At 29.4% G+C, this 15663-nt stretch overlaps 1 protein-coding gene across 1 annotated transcript in view; it reads left to right on the forward strand.

The window, feature by feature from the left end:
* Positions 1–13706, forward strand: part of drm (odd-skipped family member drumstick) — a 59432-nt gene extending 45726 nt beyond the window's left edge. Inside the window, exons 2-4 of the mRNA XM_085952070.1 lie at positions 5203–5669; positions 10990–11074; positions 11901–13706. Coding sequence (XP_085808196.1) covers positions 5449–5669; positions 10990–11014 — 246 coding nt within the window. The 5' untranslated portion in view covers positions 5203–5448 and the 3' untranslated portion in view covers positions 11015–11074; positions 11901–13706. The remainder of the gene's footprint in view (positions 1–5202; positions 5670–10989; positions 11075–11900) is intronic.
* Positions 13707–15663: the final 1957 nt, after the last annotated feature.

A 15663-nucleotide genomic window follows, 5' to 3' on the forward strand; every position in this document is an offset into this window, starting at 1 on the left:
ACATGATATTTATATGAGTATACCAGCGGCACGCCTTGATTACCACAATTACGCATACAAACGATATGTCACGATAGAAAAACTGTCTTCAAATATTGTGTCATGGAATTTTGGATTCATTTAAATAATGTTCTTTATATGTAATTCCATAGAATATATGTGTATATAATTATCTAGATATAACAAAAGTATATACCGAAAGGTTTGCATTGACTAGAAATGAAGAGCTTCAAACTTATTTTAATTCGTGGTAGTGGATTCATCGACCTTTTATAAACCTTATGTATAAAACTCATAATATTGAACTCATTTGACATGAGAAAAGCGAAAGAAAAGTTGTTGACTTAAACCAAAATGGAGTTTTATTTAAATTGACCAGTGTAAATAAATGTTTGATTAGAAAATCGTATAGCATGTGTTGATAATTTTGAATGATTTAATGATGAAATGAAGGTGGTGTATAATTAAGTATCTAACAGCTACTATAGTTAGCGTTGTGCCACTTAATAATCCAAAAAATCTGTCAAAAGATTTAATCAGCTTGATGTCAAACCACTTCATTTTGTCAAAATGTTCTCAGGCTTTTATTGTTCTTAGAATTCTTATCAAACTGTCAAATTTGTCGCGAAAGCCAATCAACATAGCAATATAATGAACGAGGATAATTTTTAAAGAAATATTTTTTCTTTATGTGGGTGCTAATGTATCATAATATGTTAATAGTAACTGTCATTGCAATACTTTGTTATAAAATATGAATAGAAGAAATCAATTGGGTTTAGAGAGATAACTTTCTACACGTGTGCTTCTTTAAATCTATAATTGAAAACTACTTGCAAGAATTAGCTCGTAGACATTTTCCTCAAGCTTTTTGTATTTTTGTAAGTAGATAGATACTGTTTAAATTCATGATGTTTCTAAAACGGTGAATGTTTTTAACACTTTATTTATATCATAAAAATCTGCTCGACAAAGTGACAAGTAGAAGTAGACAAGGATGTAGAACCTACATCCTATTTACTTAAATTATTAAAAAAAAATGGTTACAAGTTCATTTACAGGAAGCCAGGGTGCGCTAATTTTCATAGCCGATTTTGGCGAAATTCATGAATTCAAGAATGAAAACCTAACCTAACCTGACATAACTGAAACTATCCCAATCTTACAAATATTCCAGTATGTCAGCTATTTTTAAAATTTGTTTGCCGCTGGTTCCTGTAAATCGACAAGAACCAAGAAATGTTAGTTTCGTGATCATCACTGGTCCAAAATACATCCATTTAGATAATTATCACAATATATATCACGATATTTAAGGGAAATCCACCGCTGCGGGTAAATAAAGTTACATTTTAATTATGTATTTACTGGGGTCTAGGACGATTTGGCGAGGGGACAACTGGACGCCACGAAATTCTAAAAAAATAAATAGACGTTAGGTACTTTTAACAAATATATTTAATATCATTATTTATATTTATATTATTATATTATGATTTAATAGTTGGTGAGAATTTAAATATGCACACGTAAATAATGATTTAATCGTGCATATGTTTAAGTTCCAACGAAAAAAAGAGTTTTTTTATTTTTATATTAAGCCTTAGGCATGGTAATTCTCAATCCGCAATAAAAAACATTATGTTAAGAGTAAAATGAATTAAAACTACTAAGTAGTAGATAGAAACTGATTAAAATTCCTCGTCTACGTTCTGTATACCTACGTATCTACGACAGTGCGGCGTCCAATTGTCCTGGCGTCCAGTTATCCCATTTCCTATTTACGGAAATTTAAATTTTTTTTAATTTTTAAGGAAAAAATTTAAATCTGTATTCTTAAACGTTATTTATGGCGAAAGAAAGTGGTGAACAGATAATAAATAATTATTGTTTTGTAATGTAACAGTTTTTATTTTCTTTATTATGGCTTTGAGTAGGTACATAATATGTGTTTTGTAAGCTTGTGAATCTCTCCGCATCTGATAGATAGAGTATACATTGTTTTCCGGAACACTGTAATACTAGAGTATCAGGCGAAGATGAGCCACGAGGAGGTGTCGTCTTTACCGGTAGGCAGTCATCCCTGCATCACGTAGCGCGTGATGTGAGGTGCGCAGCTTTCTTTTTCACCGCGTTTAATGTTAAACCGTTTACTGGCAGCCAGGTTCCCACTGTATGTGCGGCTAAGTGATTTTTACTTGTTTAACCCTACGTGTTCTATAACTTCATATTATTATCCAATAAAACCTTATAGTACCCTAATGAAATATTTACGTTTAAAATACAATTTAATTCTGAATTTGAATAGAAACACAGCTTTATTTAAAGCTTTAGGTAATGGTTATATGAATATTAAATTATTGCTCGATGAATTTTTTATAGCTCAATTTCAGCATGTTTTAAAATCAATTTTTTTTTGAGGTAAACTGTTATTATGGGCATTACACGCCATTTGCATACATTATTTTTAAATCAAATTAACAAAAACGGTTATTTCGAATTAAAATAATAAACAATAAATAATATTATGAGTTAAGATAAAAGAGACATGTTTTCTTTTAGAAATTCGATACAGTTGGTGCTATAGAATTTAGATGAAGTGCCTACTAGAGTTAGATGAATCTAGTGACGATGCAATATGCAATTTAATACAGTTTACTGATGATTTATATAAAAAAAATATTTAAAATTAATAATACGTACCTAAAACATAAACAATGGTTTCTATATTTAAAAAAAATAAAAAATTGAAACGAATAATGTGAGTTCTGTCATCAAGGTCTTTCTAACCAATCAGGGAGTTATATTTTTCATAGTGTGCTGTGTATCTGCAACCTTATGTGTATTATAATATATATTTAAAAAAAAATTAAATCGACTCACTCACTCATTAATATTCAAGGGAGATCAATACCTTTCGTCTAATTACAAAAAAACAATGCTCTGGTTGTTTTTTTGCGATTATCTCAAAACTCGATTTTTGGAATATGTGAGTTATGACTCTAGGCAACTCAATTTCTCTAGAGAAAAAAATGTGTTTTATTTGAAATCATTTTTATTTATATCCATACCGATACTCGATTAGGTGTATCGAGAGAAAGTTTATTTTTATCATATGCCGGTTTTAACTTGATCACAGCTTTGGTCCTAAAATAATAATATTTATGTATCTTAAATCACCACTACATATCATATGAAAGTACCTATTGCAGTTTATTTGGAAAATGCGCCATTATATTATATCTACAATAGGTATGTCAACAAATACAATATATATAATGCAATGTAAATTTTAGAATGAATGTAAATATGTAGGCTATTCGTAAAAGTACTCAGAGAGGAAATAATGCTGTCATATGTATGTACTACAATAGATAATATATTAACCGCAAAAAATGATCCAAAAGAAAGTAAATACCATCTTCTCCTATTATGACTAATAATAGGTATCAATGTCATATTGCGGTAAAAGGTTAATATTATTACCAAATGGTTTTGGGTGCAGTCGAAAGCGGGTTAAAAGCAATCTTCAATGAATCGGTTGGTGTGTAACAGTTCCTTGTGGCGTCTTAAACATCTGAGCATGTAAACTTTTAGTTAACCGATGTTTCGACGAAGCGATTGTTTGGCTTATATTCGAGTAACGATTTTTCATACTCAGGTAAACCAGTATGCGCCACGACATATTACTTACCGTTTATCGCATTACTGCAAATTTTCACTAAATAAAGTTAAAAATTTAATTGAACATATAAATCTAAAATTAGGTGTATACCAGTAGCAAAGGGTGGAGGTAGGCTGTTAAGATCCGTCATAAATAGTTGATATTAAACGTTGTTAGTCATACGTATTTGTTTTTATTGAACTAAGACCACACTTTTCAGACGGTAATGGTTAGTTTTTAAAAATCAATTAAACCCTGCCTAAACCAAACCATGATACTTTTGATATATTTTAGGCGACACGATAATCTGCACACTTACTAATCATTTATACGTATTTGTTTTCGTTGAATTGAGAATACATTTTTTAAAATTCGTTAAGCCCTGCCTGAACCAAACTATAATATATAAAATTTTTTTTTTTCTATAAAACATTTAAAGTTATGTATAATTTAATTGCATAATTTTAGATATTTTATATATAGGCAAGTATTTTTTTGCTATTATCTATTATGGCTTGGTTTTTGCAAGGCTTAGTCGAATTTTAAAAATTAATCAACACCATCTGTAAATTGCAGTCTTATTTAAATGAAAACAATTACGTCTGACTGACAAAGTTTAGTGTGCACTATTTATGGTGGATCGTAAAGGCCTACCCCCATCCTTCGCCACTGGTATATACTATTCATATTACATACCAACATTATCAACAATTCAAAATCAATTATTTAAACTGTTTGTTATGGGTTAATTTTCTTTCTTGTTGAACAACTAATCAAAATTAATTAGGAATTTATTTGAACTTAGCAAAGCAGGTGTGATCGGTGGAATTTAAAATTATTTAATTTATGCAACATATATATTTTTTGACGGTAAATACGAGTATAATGTTTTTCCCAGTCAATTAGGCATATACAATGTAGGTTATTTGAAGCAGGTTTATTCAATTTTTTTTACCCATGTAGGGACCCCTAAATAACCTCAATCTTCTTGTTGGTACCTAAATTATGTAATTATGTTTAATATGATTTACTACGAATAAACAATTACACTTGACATATATACATAATAGTATGTATTACAAATTCAAGACGTTTGAAATATGATTTGAAACATAAAACATATAACATATAAAAAAACAAATGGTACAAACGGATAATATCTGATAAATTATTGCTTAGAATGAACCATTATTTTGCTTAATAGTTGCAATAGTATGATTGTTAGTGCTATTAGTGATTTATTTATTTAATTTTAAATATAATATAATATGGTCAGAATCACGTTTCACTTTATTGGCGATAATACTAAAAGTATAGAATTTTTCCGGAAATATTGTTTACAAATAGTTCGGGAAATGTTTGTTCCGCCAATGACGTAAAGGGCGGAACGCTGGTGGCCGACTTTCCTCGGCGTGACGAGTAACGGGGCGCAACCACTCGCGGGGATCCGTGAGCGCAATCGCGCACACTCACCAGCCTCTGTCACAACTCGCAACTCACGCAAACATTCTTCTTACTGATCCTTCATTGTGTTGCAGATCGCCGCCGCGGAAGCACCTAAGCCTCGCCAAGACGACCCAAGGCCGATCCCGAAGGTCTACGAGGCTCTACGAGAAAGTGAAACTGCGTCGGGGGATACCGGCGAATCGCGCGGCTGCTCGCTATCGAGCCGTAAAGGGATTAGCGTCGATTGTCGGCGCTGTCACTGAGATAAGGCAGCCGAGAGGATATAAGCCGCGCCGGGGCGTCGCGTTCAGTTGGAGGCGCCACCCACCGCCGTCACCATGTTTGCCATCATGCAAATAGAGAACGAGGACCGGACGAGGGACTTCCGGAGAAAGATGCGCGCCAAGTGCGAATTCATCTGCAAATACTGCCAGCGCCGCTTTACCAAGAGCTATAATCTGATGATCCACGAGCGCACGCACAAGAGCCCCGAGCTGACCTACTCCTGCGAGGTCTGTGGGAAGACTTTCAAGCGGCAGGACAACTTGCGCCAGCACAGGTCAGTACCTCAGCCCCTCTTCCACTTCCACCACTCGCTTTCACCCCCTGTCCTCGCTTCGGTACCATTTCCAAATGTATAACAAATACTTTACATTACATACTCTACACTTTATTCATACATACATAATTAATTACATAGTTGACAATACATTAAAAAAAATATTTAATTAATTAATTATTATTTTTTAATACTAGAAAACTAACAAGCTTTAATAATTTATTATCTCATTAAAATATAATTTAATTATAAAGATTTCAATAGATATAATAAAAATAAAAAGAAAATGGAATGAAGATATTAAAAAAAAATAACATTCCTTATCAGCAAATTATTTACTTTGTGGTTCTCATCGTATTATGATATTTGAAATCCCAAGTTAATTAATAATTAAAATGTAATAAATAGGCGTAATATTATTAAAATAAACCTACCAACAAAATGAAATATAAAGCAATCAACGCGGTTTAGTATTAGCAGAGCATCCGTTTTTTACGCGTCATGGGTGCGAACCCCGGGCCAGGAAATGTACATGTTGGTTTTTCAATATATCTTTTATTCAAAGTAAAAAGCCAATGTATTCGGCGAACGGCATAATTTCTTTATAAAACGGTCTTCAATTAACCGATACTTTATGGAGGCCCTAATGTTTGACTTAGTAGAATCATGGCAATTTAATATTTTTCCAATAATTATTTCTTTCAAAAAATAAATGCCGAAGTTACTTATTCAATGCTGGCAAAAATAATTTATATATTTGTGAGGTTAGATTGTATAAGAAATCTATTAAAAACCTTTTTGTAGGATAGGCAATGAAAAATATATGACGAAGTTTGTTAACATTTATTATTTTATGTTGCTCTCCTGTTAAATTGCAATTTGTCTCATACTGCCATTTAGTAAAAAAAAAATCCTTATGACTATTATCTATACTAAATCGTGTCATTAAATCCATGTCTATATGAAAAAACAATGTAACTACATTTTGCATTCGAATAATAATTAATCATTGGTTCAATCAAAAAAATGCGCTTTACAATAATGGCTCGCGTTAATTCGCAATGTTCACACGCTTTGCGACAACATGTCTGCAGGGGTTAGGCGAATTACTTTGATTAACATTAGTGTTACAAGGTGAACGGTGCGGTCTGCAAGGCAGGTCGCGTGGGCCAGTGGTTTCTGTCATAGTCAAGCTTCTTCCAGATCACTGGTTCGAGTGCCAATCGCGTTTGTTTCTACCGATTCATTCATCTGGCTGAATAATGTAGGGAGCCACATATACTATGTTTGCACATGGTACACAAATTAATTAAGTAATACAATGAATTATTATTTTTTAATTTACATACAAACACTTTAAAATATTATTATTATTTTTGTTTTTTAAAAGTACCTACCTCTAAATAATTGCAGTGTCTTTTCAGACTTAAATATGATTCATTAATCATCAATAGCATTACTCTAAGAAAGTTTACAACGGAAATACAATATTGTTATTTTTTGAAATTTTCTCTTTCAAAACTTTCCATATTTACTATCACGGCTTTTTAATGAAATAAACATAGAGTTGATTTTTAAATGCCATATGTTTATTTAAAATCAATTCTACAATGCAAACGATTACTTTTCCACAACTTTTCATTTTAAAATCGCTTACGGTTTCATAATATTTTGTTGTTACATACGTATTAATTGTAGATATCTATTAGTTAGGTATTTTAAATAGTTTCATAAGCGGTAAATATATATTTTTGATAAATATACTACATTCGTTTTTGCTAAGCTAAGACAATTATTATTCAAAACTTCAAATATTTAAAAATTTATGTACTTTGTGTACAATAAAATTGAAGTAACTACTTTTTCATAAACTTTGAAATCGATCAATATATAGGTATGTGTATATACTTATTATATATACTTAAAATTATTAATAATTAAACATAACATTATATAATTTGATATACACAATAATGATTGTATATTTAAATGTCGCTTGATTGCATAGAATTTTATTTTAGACATAAAAACGCAGGCATGTTACTGTCAGCAGTATAATAATACCTAATATGTTTTATTTTTTGCTAATATATATGACTTAAATAGAATAGGTTTTAGTTTTATTATTCTAGGTATTTTGGTTTGTGTCTGCGCTTACTATACTAGTGGACTAGAGGCGGAGTGCTAGATTTCGGTTCGGGACAGTTTCGAAGATCGCACAAAAATATCGTTTGTAAAGTACATGTTTACAGATTTGTGTGATATCACGGCGTTACAATTTTTTGACATAGGTTTTGTAACTACACGTAATCTACGTTAAAAGCTTGAGGCGGGTTGAGCGTACAATCCCTTATATTGTTGAATCCGAGATCGCTATAGGTGGACAAAAACAATAATGTTTATGTATGTGATGTATCTATTATTGTTATTGGTGAAATTGTTAACATCGCGTACGGTTAGAGGTCAATTAAGACCGATCAAGCTCGTATGTTAAAAGAAAAAGTAACATTTCCATACGAAGATGTTCGTCATGCGCATATTTCTTCATCTCCCTCGATCGGCGGACCGTTAACCGAAGTATTACACACACTGTAATAAGGAGTGGTTAATAACGCGCGCGTGATTGTCAAAACCCGGATAGTATTTCGCTAACTGCCTGTGCGGTTATAGTAGCCTGATACCCGGCGGCCGGGCAAATAAATACCAGGAGGACAGAAAACACGAGGAGGCAATACGTGCGTGTTGCATTATTGTGCCGTACGGCGTGACTGTCTACTATCTCAATGATCACTCTGCGATCCTGTCAATGATGTACCTCGTTGGCATTTGGTTTAAATACTCAACTCTAGGACTGAAGATGCCTCCTACATTGGCCATTAATGGAAAAGGTGAGCCGTTTCCCAAGCCAAGTATTACACCTTTACTGAATGATACGATTACTATAGAATAAGTACCTACTCTTTTTTATTCACCGTACCTATATCGTAGATAGCATGTTTTGGTTACTCAGATGAAAAATTTCAAGATACTAAAAAAGTTTTGACGTATACTGATAGCATAATGAATAATTTCTTCATTCAGAATTAAGGTTTTTCTTTTTTTGTTTGCATATCACATAATTGTTCTGCTATTAGGTATACTTATATGTAGGTTTATTTCATAAGCGATAAGATTACTAGATAAAAACGAAACAAAGACAAATTAATTTAACTTGTTCTAAGACAAAATTTAACTACGTTATTTTTAATCGTACGTACCTACTAAATCACCTGTCCTAATTACCATTTAATTATTGTTAACACACGTGTAGATACTTTTACAGCTTTAGTTAAAAACAAAATGTAACACTTTCAGGGACCAATTTATCATTTCAAAAGAAGAGGAGCGTTGAACGAGAAATTTAATTATGAATGTGTCAATAAGTTAGTCTCGGTTTTGGGCTTATTCCACTTTGGCACCAAGCGACAATCGGTTTTGACACTAATCCTATGAAAAGCGTGTCTAATTTTTTCTCAATATTCCAAGAAAGCTGTCTTGTAGTGGTGAAGTATTTAATTTGTGAAATATTCGATACATATTGTTATTAACGTCATATTTTAAATTGTTACAAATATATAAATATAGGTATTTAATATATGGTTAAGCATATACTTTTATCAACTTACAAAAAAGATTCTGTAAAAAATATGTATAGGTACAGCAATATAAATAAACTATTGGAAGCTAGTTATTTCGAGATAGGAATAGCTTTAATGATATATTTCTAAGCTTAATTTTTTAATTCAAAATATCGAAATAATGATTATGATAAGATCATAAAATTACTTTTACAATTTCCTTTACCGGTAAATAAAGAAAAATTAAGTTAATTAAGTAACTCAAAAAATATCAGTTTTTAGTCACACAAGACCACATATTATACTATTTTCACACACATAATACTTTAGAGTATTGTCATTTAGAAGTGAAAACAATACGTGTAAATATAATAGTCTAACAATAATATACTTCACTCACTAAAATACATATGTTCATATTATATATTTAAAAAAATGGCAATTAGAAAATCGTCAGAAAATAATTTTGCAATATCAAACACAATTCCTATATTTATGTATACTAAAGATCCATTCACGACACATTCACAAAGTAAGTTTTTACTATACCTAATGCTTTTCCTTAATATCCCAGGGGTAATAATGAAAATACACTACAAAAAATAGCCAAATATAATTAACTTTCGCAACAAGATACTTCCGTTCCAAGAAGTGTGAGGCGTGCGTGCCATCTTTCTGTTGTCATATTACAATACAAACACAAAGATTTTTTTGAAAACATTGAATAAAGAAAATATTTTGACACCCTGACATTTTGCAATCCCTAACATGCTTGACTTAATCCTCACTTTTAATAATAGTATAATAACACCTGAAATAATAGACAAGAGCATTTTACTAACAAATAATCTTACAAAATAAATAGCAAACATTTCAATACAATACCTATCCTATTGAAAGTAGATATGGTGTTACATTTTTTTACACAAATAATCAAAGATTTTTTTTATATTACATTTATTTTAAAATTCATCAAAAATACAGTTCCAAAATATAACTCATGTCTACGTATACTTAATTTAATTATGTTTATTTTTATTGTCACTGATGAATTTACTTCATATTTTTATTTTCATTATTCTAACTAGAGTAATTATTTTTGAATGAATGTTGAATTTATAATAAAGAATGAAATCCGTATGGATTCATTATCTTTTAAATATGAAATATTTTGAAATGATATTATTATCGATACTGTATATAAGTAAATTTATAGTGTACTTATGTATAAACATAATAAATAGTACCTACCTACATACAGACAAGGACATCAAAATGTGAATTAATAATTGAAAATGATTCTAAAAAATGATTATTGCCAAGATTTATTTTATGTTTCCTTATATATAATTTTTAAAAGCCTCAAAGACGTAACGGTAAAAAGTCTGAGAAAAATGTCTAAAATGTATGATTTTAAGTTTTACAAAGTTATGTATCAGTAAATAAATCTTGTGTATTCAGTCTTGAAAAAATAATTAAGGTACCTGCTCCACGTTTTAAGGCATTGTATGTAATAACACGTTATATCATGCCTTAAGACAAGGTAAACGAATTGGTATTGTATATGAAGATTAAATTTTCCATATACGATTTAACACCTAATATTTATCGTATTTGTGACGATGTTACTTAAATATTCGGTGCGGAAAATGAAAACGTACCAACTCAATAACTGAAAAATATTTTCCACTTGCCTGTTGTAGATGTAGTCAGTGCTTGTGGCGGTGAGGGGGAGGGAGACAGCACGATTCCTCGCTCTCTAGCAGCGGCCTCTCTCTAACACATAGAGTAAGAACACACTTTTTTTTACTCTTTACTATTATTTTATAACTATTTAACTTTTAATAATTAACGAGGATTTGATCAATGGAGATCTCTTTACTTCAATTGGCTGTTTTTTTACCATTCACAATAACCGCCCGGTGAAGTGATAACTCAATTAATTGGCTGTCATGTCTTACTAAAATTTCTGTGAATACAAAATTTGTGGTGTCTTGGTGCACTTACTGGCAACGCTTGGATTGGATGGAAGACTTGAAGATCTTAACATTACCACAAAATTATACTTCCTTGCACCGGTGACAGCGACGACAGAATATATTTATTTTAGAGTGTCCACAATATGCATATTGTTACATTAAAAAAAACAATAGTATATAACGCATTTAAATGTTATATTATGTATTGAAGAGTGTCTATGAAGAAAATGTACTTGATAATTTTACTGAATCGTTAAACAATTTAAAAAAATGAATTTATTATTATTATTGAAAAAAACTAGGACATTAATTTGTCAATTTAATAATTTGCTATTAGAAAAATTCTGGTACTTATAAGAAAAAAGTAGGATTTGAATAAACCGCTCAAACTATTGACCATTTTTTTTTCTAATATGTATGTTTAATTTTTTTAAAGTTTTGTATCCCTCATCTGAAAAAAAAATACAGTTAATTCAGACCAAGGGTACAATATGTTGAGAAATGGTTAAAACCATCTTTCAAAGTCTGTTAATATAAGCTGCACTTTATAAAATGTTCTCATGCTACACTCATTTCAATTTAAATTTCCTGCCATATTGAATATTGTTTATTAAATACTATGTTTTCTTCCTCAGGTCGATTCACAGTACACCATCAAAAGAAAGCAGCTACAACTCGTATACAAGATATTGATCCCAATTTACCAATCATCATGATAATATAACTTCTCCTGAATAATTTATTTTATTTATAGTAAGCCGTATTCACGTATTATTAATATTGTACCAAAACATTTCATATTTATAACACATATTTAAGTTACTATTTCTCCAACAGTATTACTTACAACAAAGGTTACATTTTAGTTATCGAGCCAGCATTTTAAGAAAGTGTTTCTGACCATAGAATAACAAAATGATATACTTACTAAAAAAGATTGGCTATGGTTATGAAACTATTTAATCATGAGTCTTTAAACTATCAAAAATATTAGGCCGCAGTGTTTCCCAAAATTATTATATGCTCGTACCCGTTTTAGAGACATTTTATTAATCGTCGTATTACAATTTGACTACAATAGTTAAAGATAAGCGGCTCTCGTGATGCAGTGCGTAATGCACTGGCTTTCCACCCGAGAGTTCTGGGTTCGACCCGATGAGAACACAATATTTATGTAATTTTCTCAAAGCTTGGTTGTTTGTGATTGTTCAAAATTACTAACAATTACCTTGTCCGAAAAATCAAGGATATGGTTATTAATAATTCAAAAATAAAATAGTTAAATTATCGATATTTTCATAATCATAAATACAAAAACAAATAATATCATGCATACACATATCAGCTCATCTCATCTGTTGTCGTGCTATTACTGAGCGCTTTCCTAGGATCTATTTGTTTTGAGCAGCAGATAAAAGGAATATTTTTACGATAAAATATTCTACTTAGTACCTACCACAGTTCGGGTAACACTGATCTATCGAAAAAAAACAACGTATGCGTACACATTAACTTAAACGATGTCAAAAATTTATAAGATATTTACTCAAAACTATGTTCACGTTATAATAATAATGAATGTATATCTCAACGCATTTATAGCTAGCTGTCGTCAAAAAATCTTCTAAAAAAACACACTTGCAGTCATTTTTTACTTTTGTTATTCTATGGTTTCTGAAACTTTTATGTTTAAGGATTACAAGTATTTATAATATAACAAGAGGCTTGAGATTTTACAGCAGACAATGAAAATAGTTATATTGCATTTAAATTTTATATAATATAATTAAGCCACATGCTTATTTTATTACTATTTATTGTATATTTGGGATCAGTATTATAAAGTGTATAATTAGATTCATCAATGTGTTAGAGATATTCAATTGTGGAGAGCTCACATTGTCATCGGAACGAATGTTTAGAAAAAAAACAATCAAATGTTTTTGTTTCAAAGCGAAATTTTAACCACGCTTTTGTATGCAGGCCAATGCCTTTAATGAAACAGTAATATATAAGACATTAACTTACTGAAAAAAAATGTAATTCTGGAAATCAAAATAATTTAAATGTGTAATGGGTACTATATCGCAATAAAAAATAGTACATATCATATTGGCGAAACTATCATATTGGCGAAACTATCATATTTTTATTCAAATAATATATACAGTTAAATATATAAACAGTCAATTTTAATTATACATTGCTGTTTCATTAGAGTTTATTATTGTGGTCTGAGGTGAAGCCATAAATTGTGATCTTCAAGGAAATAACCCTTCGGGGTTGTGTATTTTTCGTCTCTATCGGGATGTTTTTTGATCTTTTAAATATACGTATGTTTCATGTTATAATATTATGTTTTTAAAGGCAATATTAAATTAACTTTAATAAAGATGAAAAATAATGTTTAGACTACAGTCGTGACTGTTTTTCCTCAACTTAATAAAAAAAATAGTCAAATATATTTTGCTAACAAAAAATAACTTTGTACGTGTTACATAATTTATTGACTTAAGACTGTAGAGAAAGTTTTTAATACAATGGTATTTTTTCATTGATAAAAGGATTTTTATATATACTTAATATTGTATAATTTAGAATCAATAATAGAACAATGCCGTATATAATATACTATAATTATGTGATAATTCAACCTTTGACAGCAGACCACTCATATATAATAGTTTCTACGTGGACACGTTTCAATGTTAATAAATGAAAAATTAATGAAAATTCTACCTGCAATTAATACTATATTGAAAACCTATAAAAGCAGCAGAAAAAAAACTATGATATTGCCCTGCTGCTATAATTTTAGTATTTAAAATGTAAATAAAAATGTCTTTATTAAAATATTGTATTTTTAAGAATTTATGAAATAAAAAATAATTATTTAATGAAGCTTTTATGAGATATCACTAATGATTAACAACAGTATTAAAATGTATTTAACTTTTTAAATAGAAATAGTTCAGATTTTAAATAAATAAATCATCCATAATATTTTTTTTATGTAAGATTTTTTGTATGCAAAGTTCATATAATTATTGAAATAAATCTTGCCATAAAGCTGCCTGAATATATCCTTGCCATTGAGTAATATTGCTAATAATTCTATTTGCCTTATAATATTAATATATTATAATAACTATTTTAAACATTCCAAGATTTTATATATGTTATAATTTTTCACGATAAAAATTTGTACTACTAATATTTAAGTATAAGAGAATTATCGTATTTAATCTACATGTGCTTTTTATATGAATAAAAACGTAATGTGTACTATATATTTTCTTATATAAATCATACAGGTGTGTCAAATCAAATGTTAAAAATTCCATGTACCTAAAAATGTAGTAAGTAAATTTTTCTTGCGACCTGAAAATGTAATAAAATTTTTGTGTTTTTCTGAATTCAAATTAATTTCAAAATAGTGATTTGTATACATATATTATAACATTTTAAATATAATCAAACTATGACGTTATGTGTGAAATTTTGAAATACGTAATAAATGTTTAGTGGAAAATAATGTATGGTGGACTACAACACGTAGTTCAATATAGAATGTTATTTATTTAATTAACCGACATCACATTTTTCCAAATTAAAATCAAGTATACTTGTAAACTGAAAATATATGAAAATCTAGTCCTCCAGGCATTTTCCTCTTTAAGAAAAACATAATTATATCTGTAACATTTTCTAGGCATATCTAATAATTATATTTTTTCGTATACAGTTTTTTCATATACTACAAAAATCTATTGATACTCGGCTTGTATTCCTAATAATACCATCAACATCTTGCCCTTGTAATATCTTCATATTTGAAATCATCATTTCAGTCACTTAAATGTACTTTCTTCTGTATATTTACAGGTATACAAATGCAAAGATATTTACTAAAAATATTGAAAATTTTCTGATGTATCTTGTGAAACTGTTTTTGTATATTAACTGAACTATGAGACGATGTTACTTTGAAAGTATGAAATAATTGAAAAATTGTATACTTTATCAACTTTAACTAATGCTTTTAATATTTTTAGGCTATTATTTATGTAGAATATGATATAAGGTAATGTTATAATAGATATACAAATATATTCTCGACCAATAAGAATATCTGTCTCATTTAAAACCCGAAAATTTCCCTCTCCCTCTTTCACCTTCAACAATAGGTAATATTTTTATTTAGTTTATCCATAGTTATTGAATATTTAAATTGTATAAGACTGCGTGTCTTAAAAGTATTAAAAAACAGATATATACTAACCTAATAACATCAAAACAGTTATAAAGTTAAAAGTTTTAATATGTATCTATTGAACGCTTTTTCTCAATGGATCCATATATTAATTTATAATCTCAGAATAAGATAAATATAGATTG

The sequence above is a fragment of the Rhyacophila brunnea genome, unplaced genomic scaffold (genome assembly GCF_057557595.1).
Source record: "Rhyacophila brunnea isolate RB1 unplaced genomic scaffold, BYU_Rbru_1.0 scaffold_3, whole genome shotgun sequence".
Taxonomy (NCBI): Eukaryota; Metazoa; Arthropoda; class Insecta; order Trichoptera; family Rhyacophilidae; genus Rhyacophila; species Rhyacophila brunnea.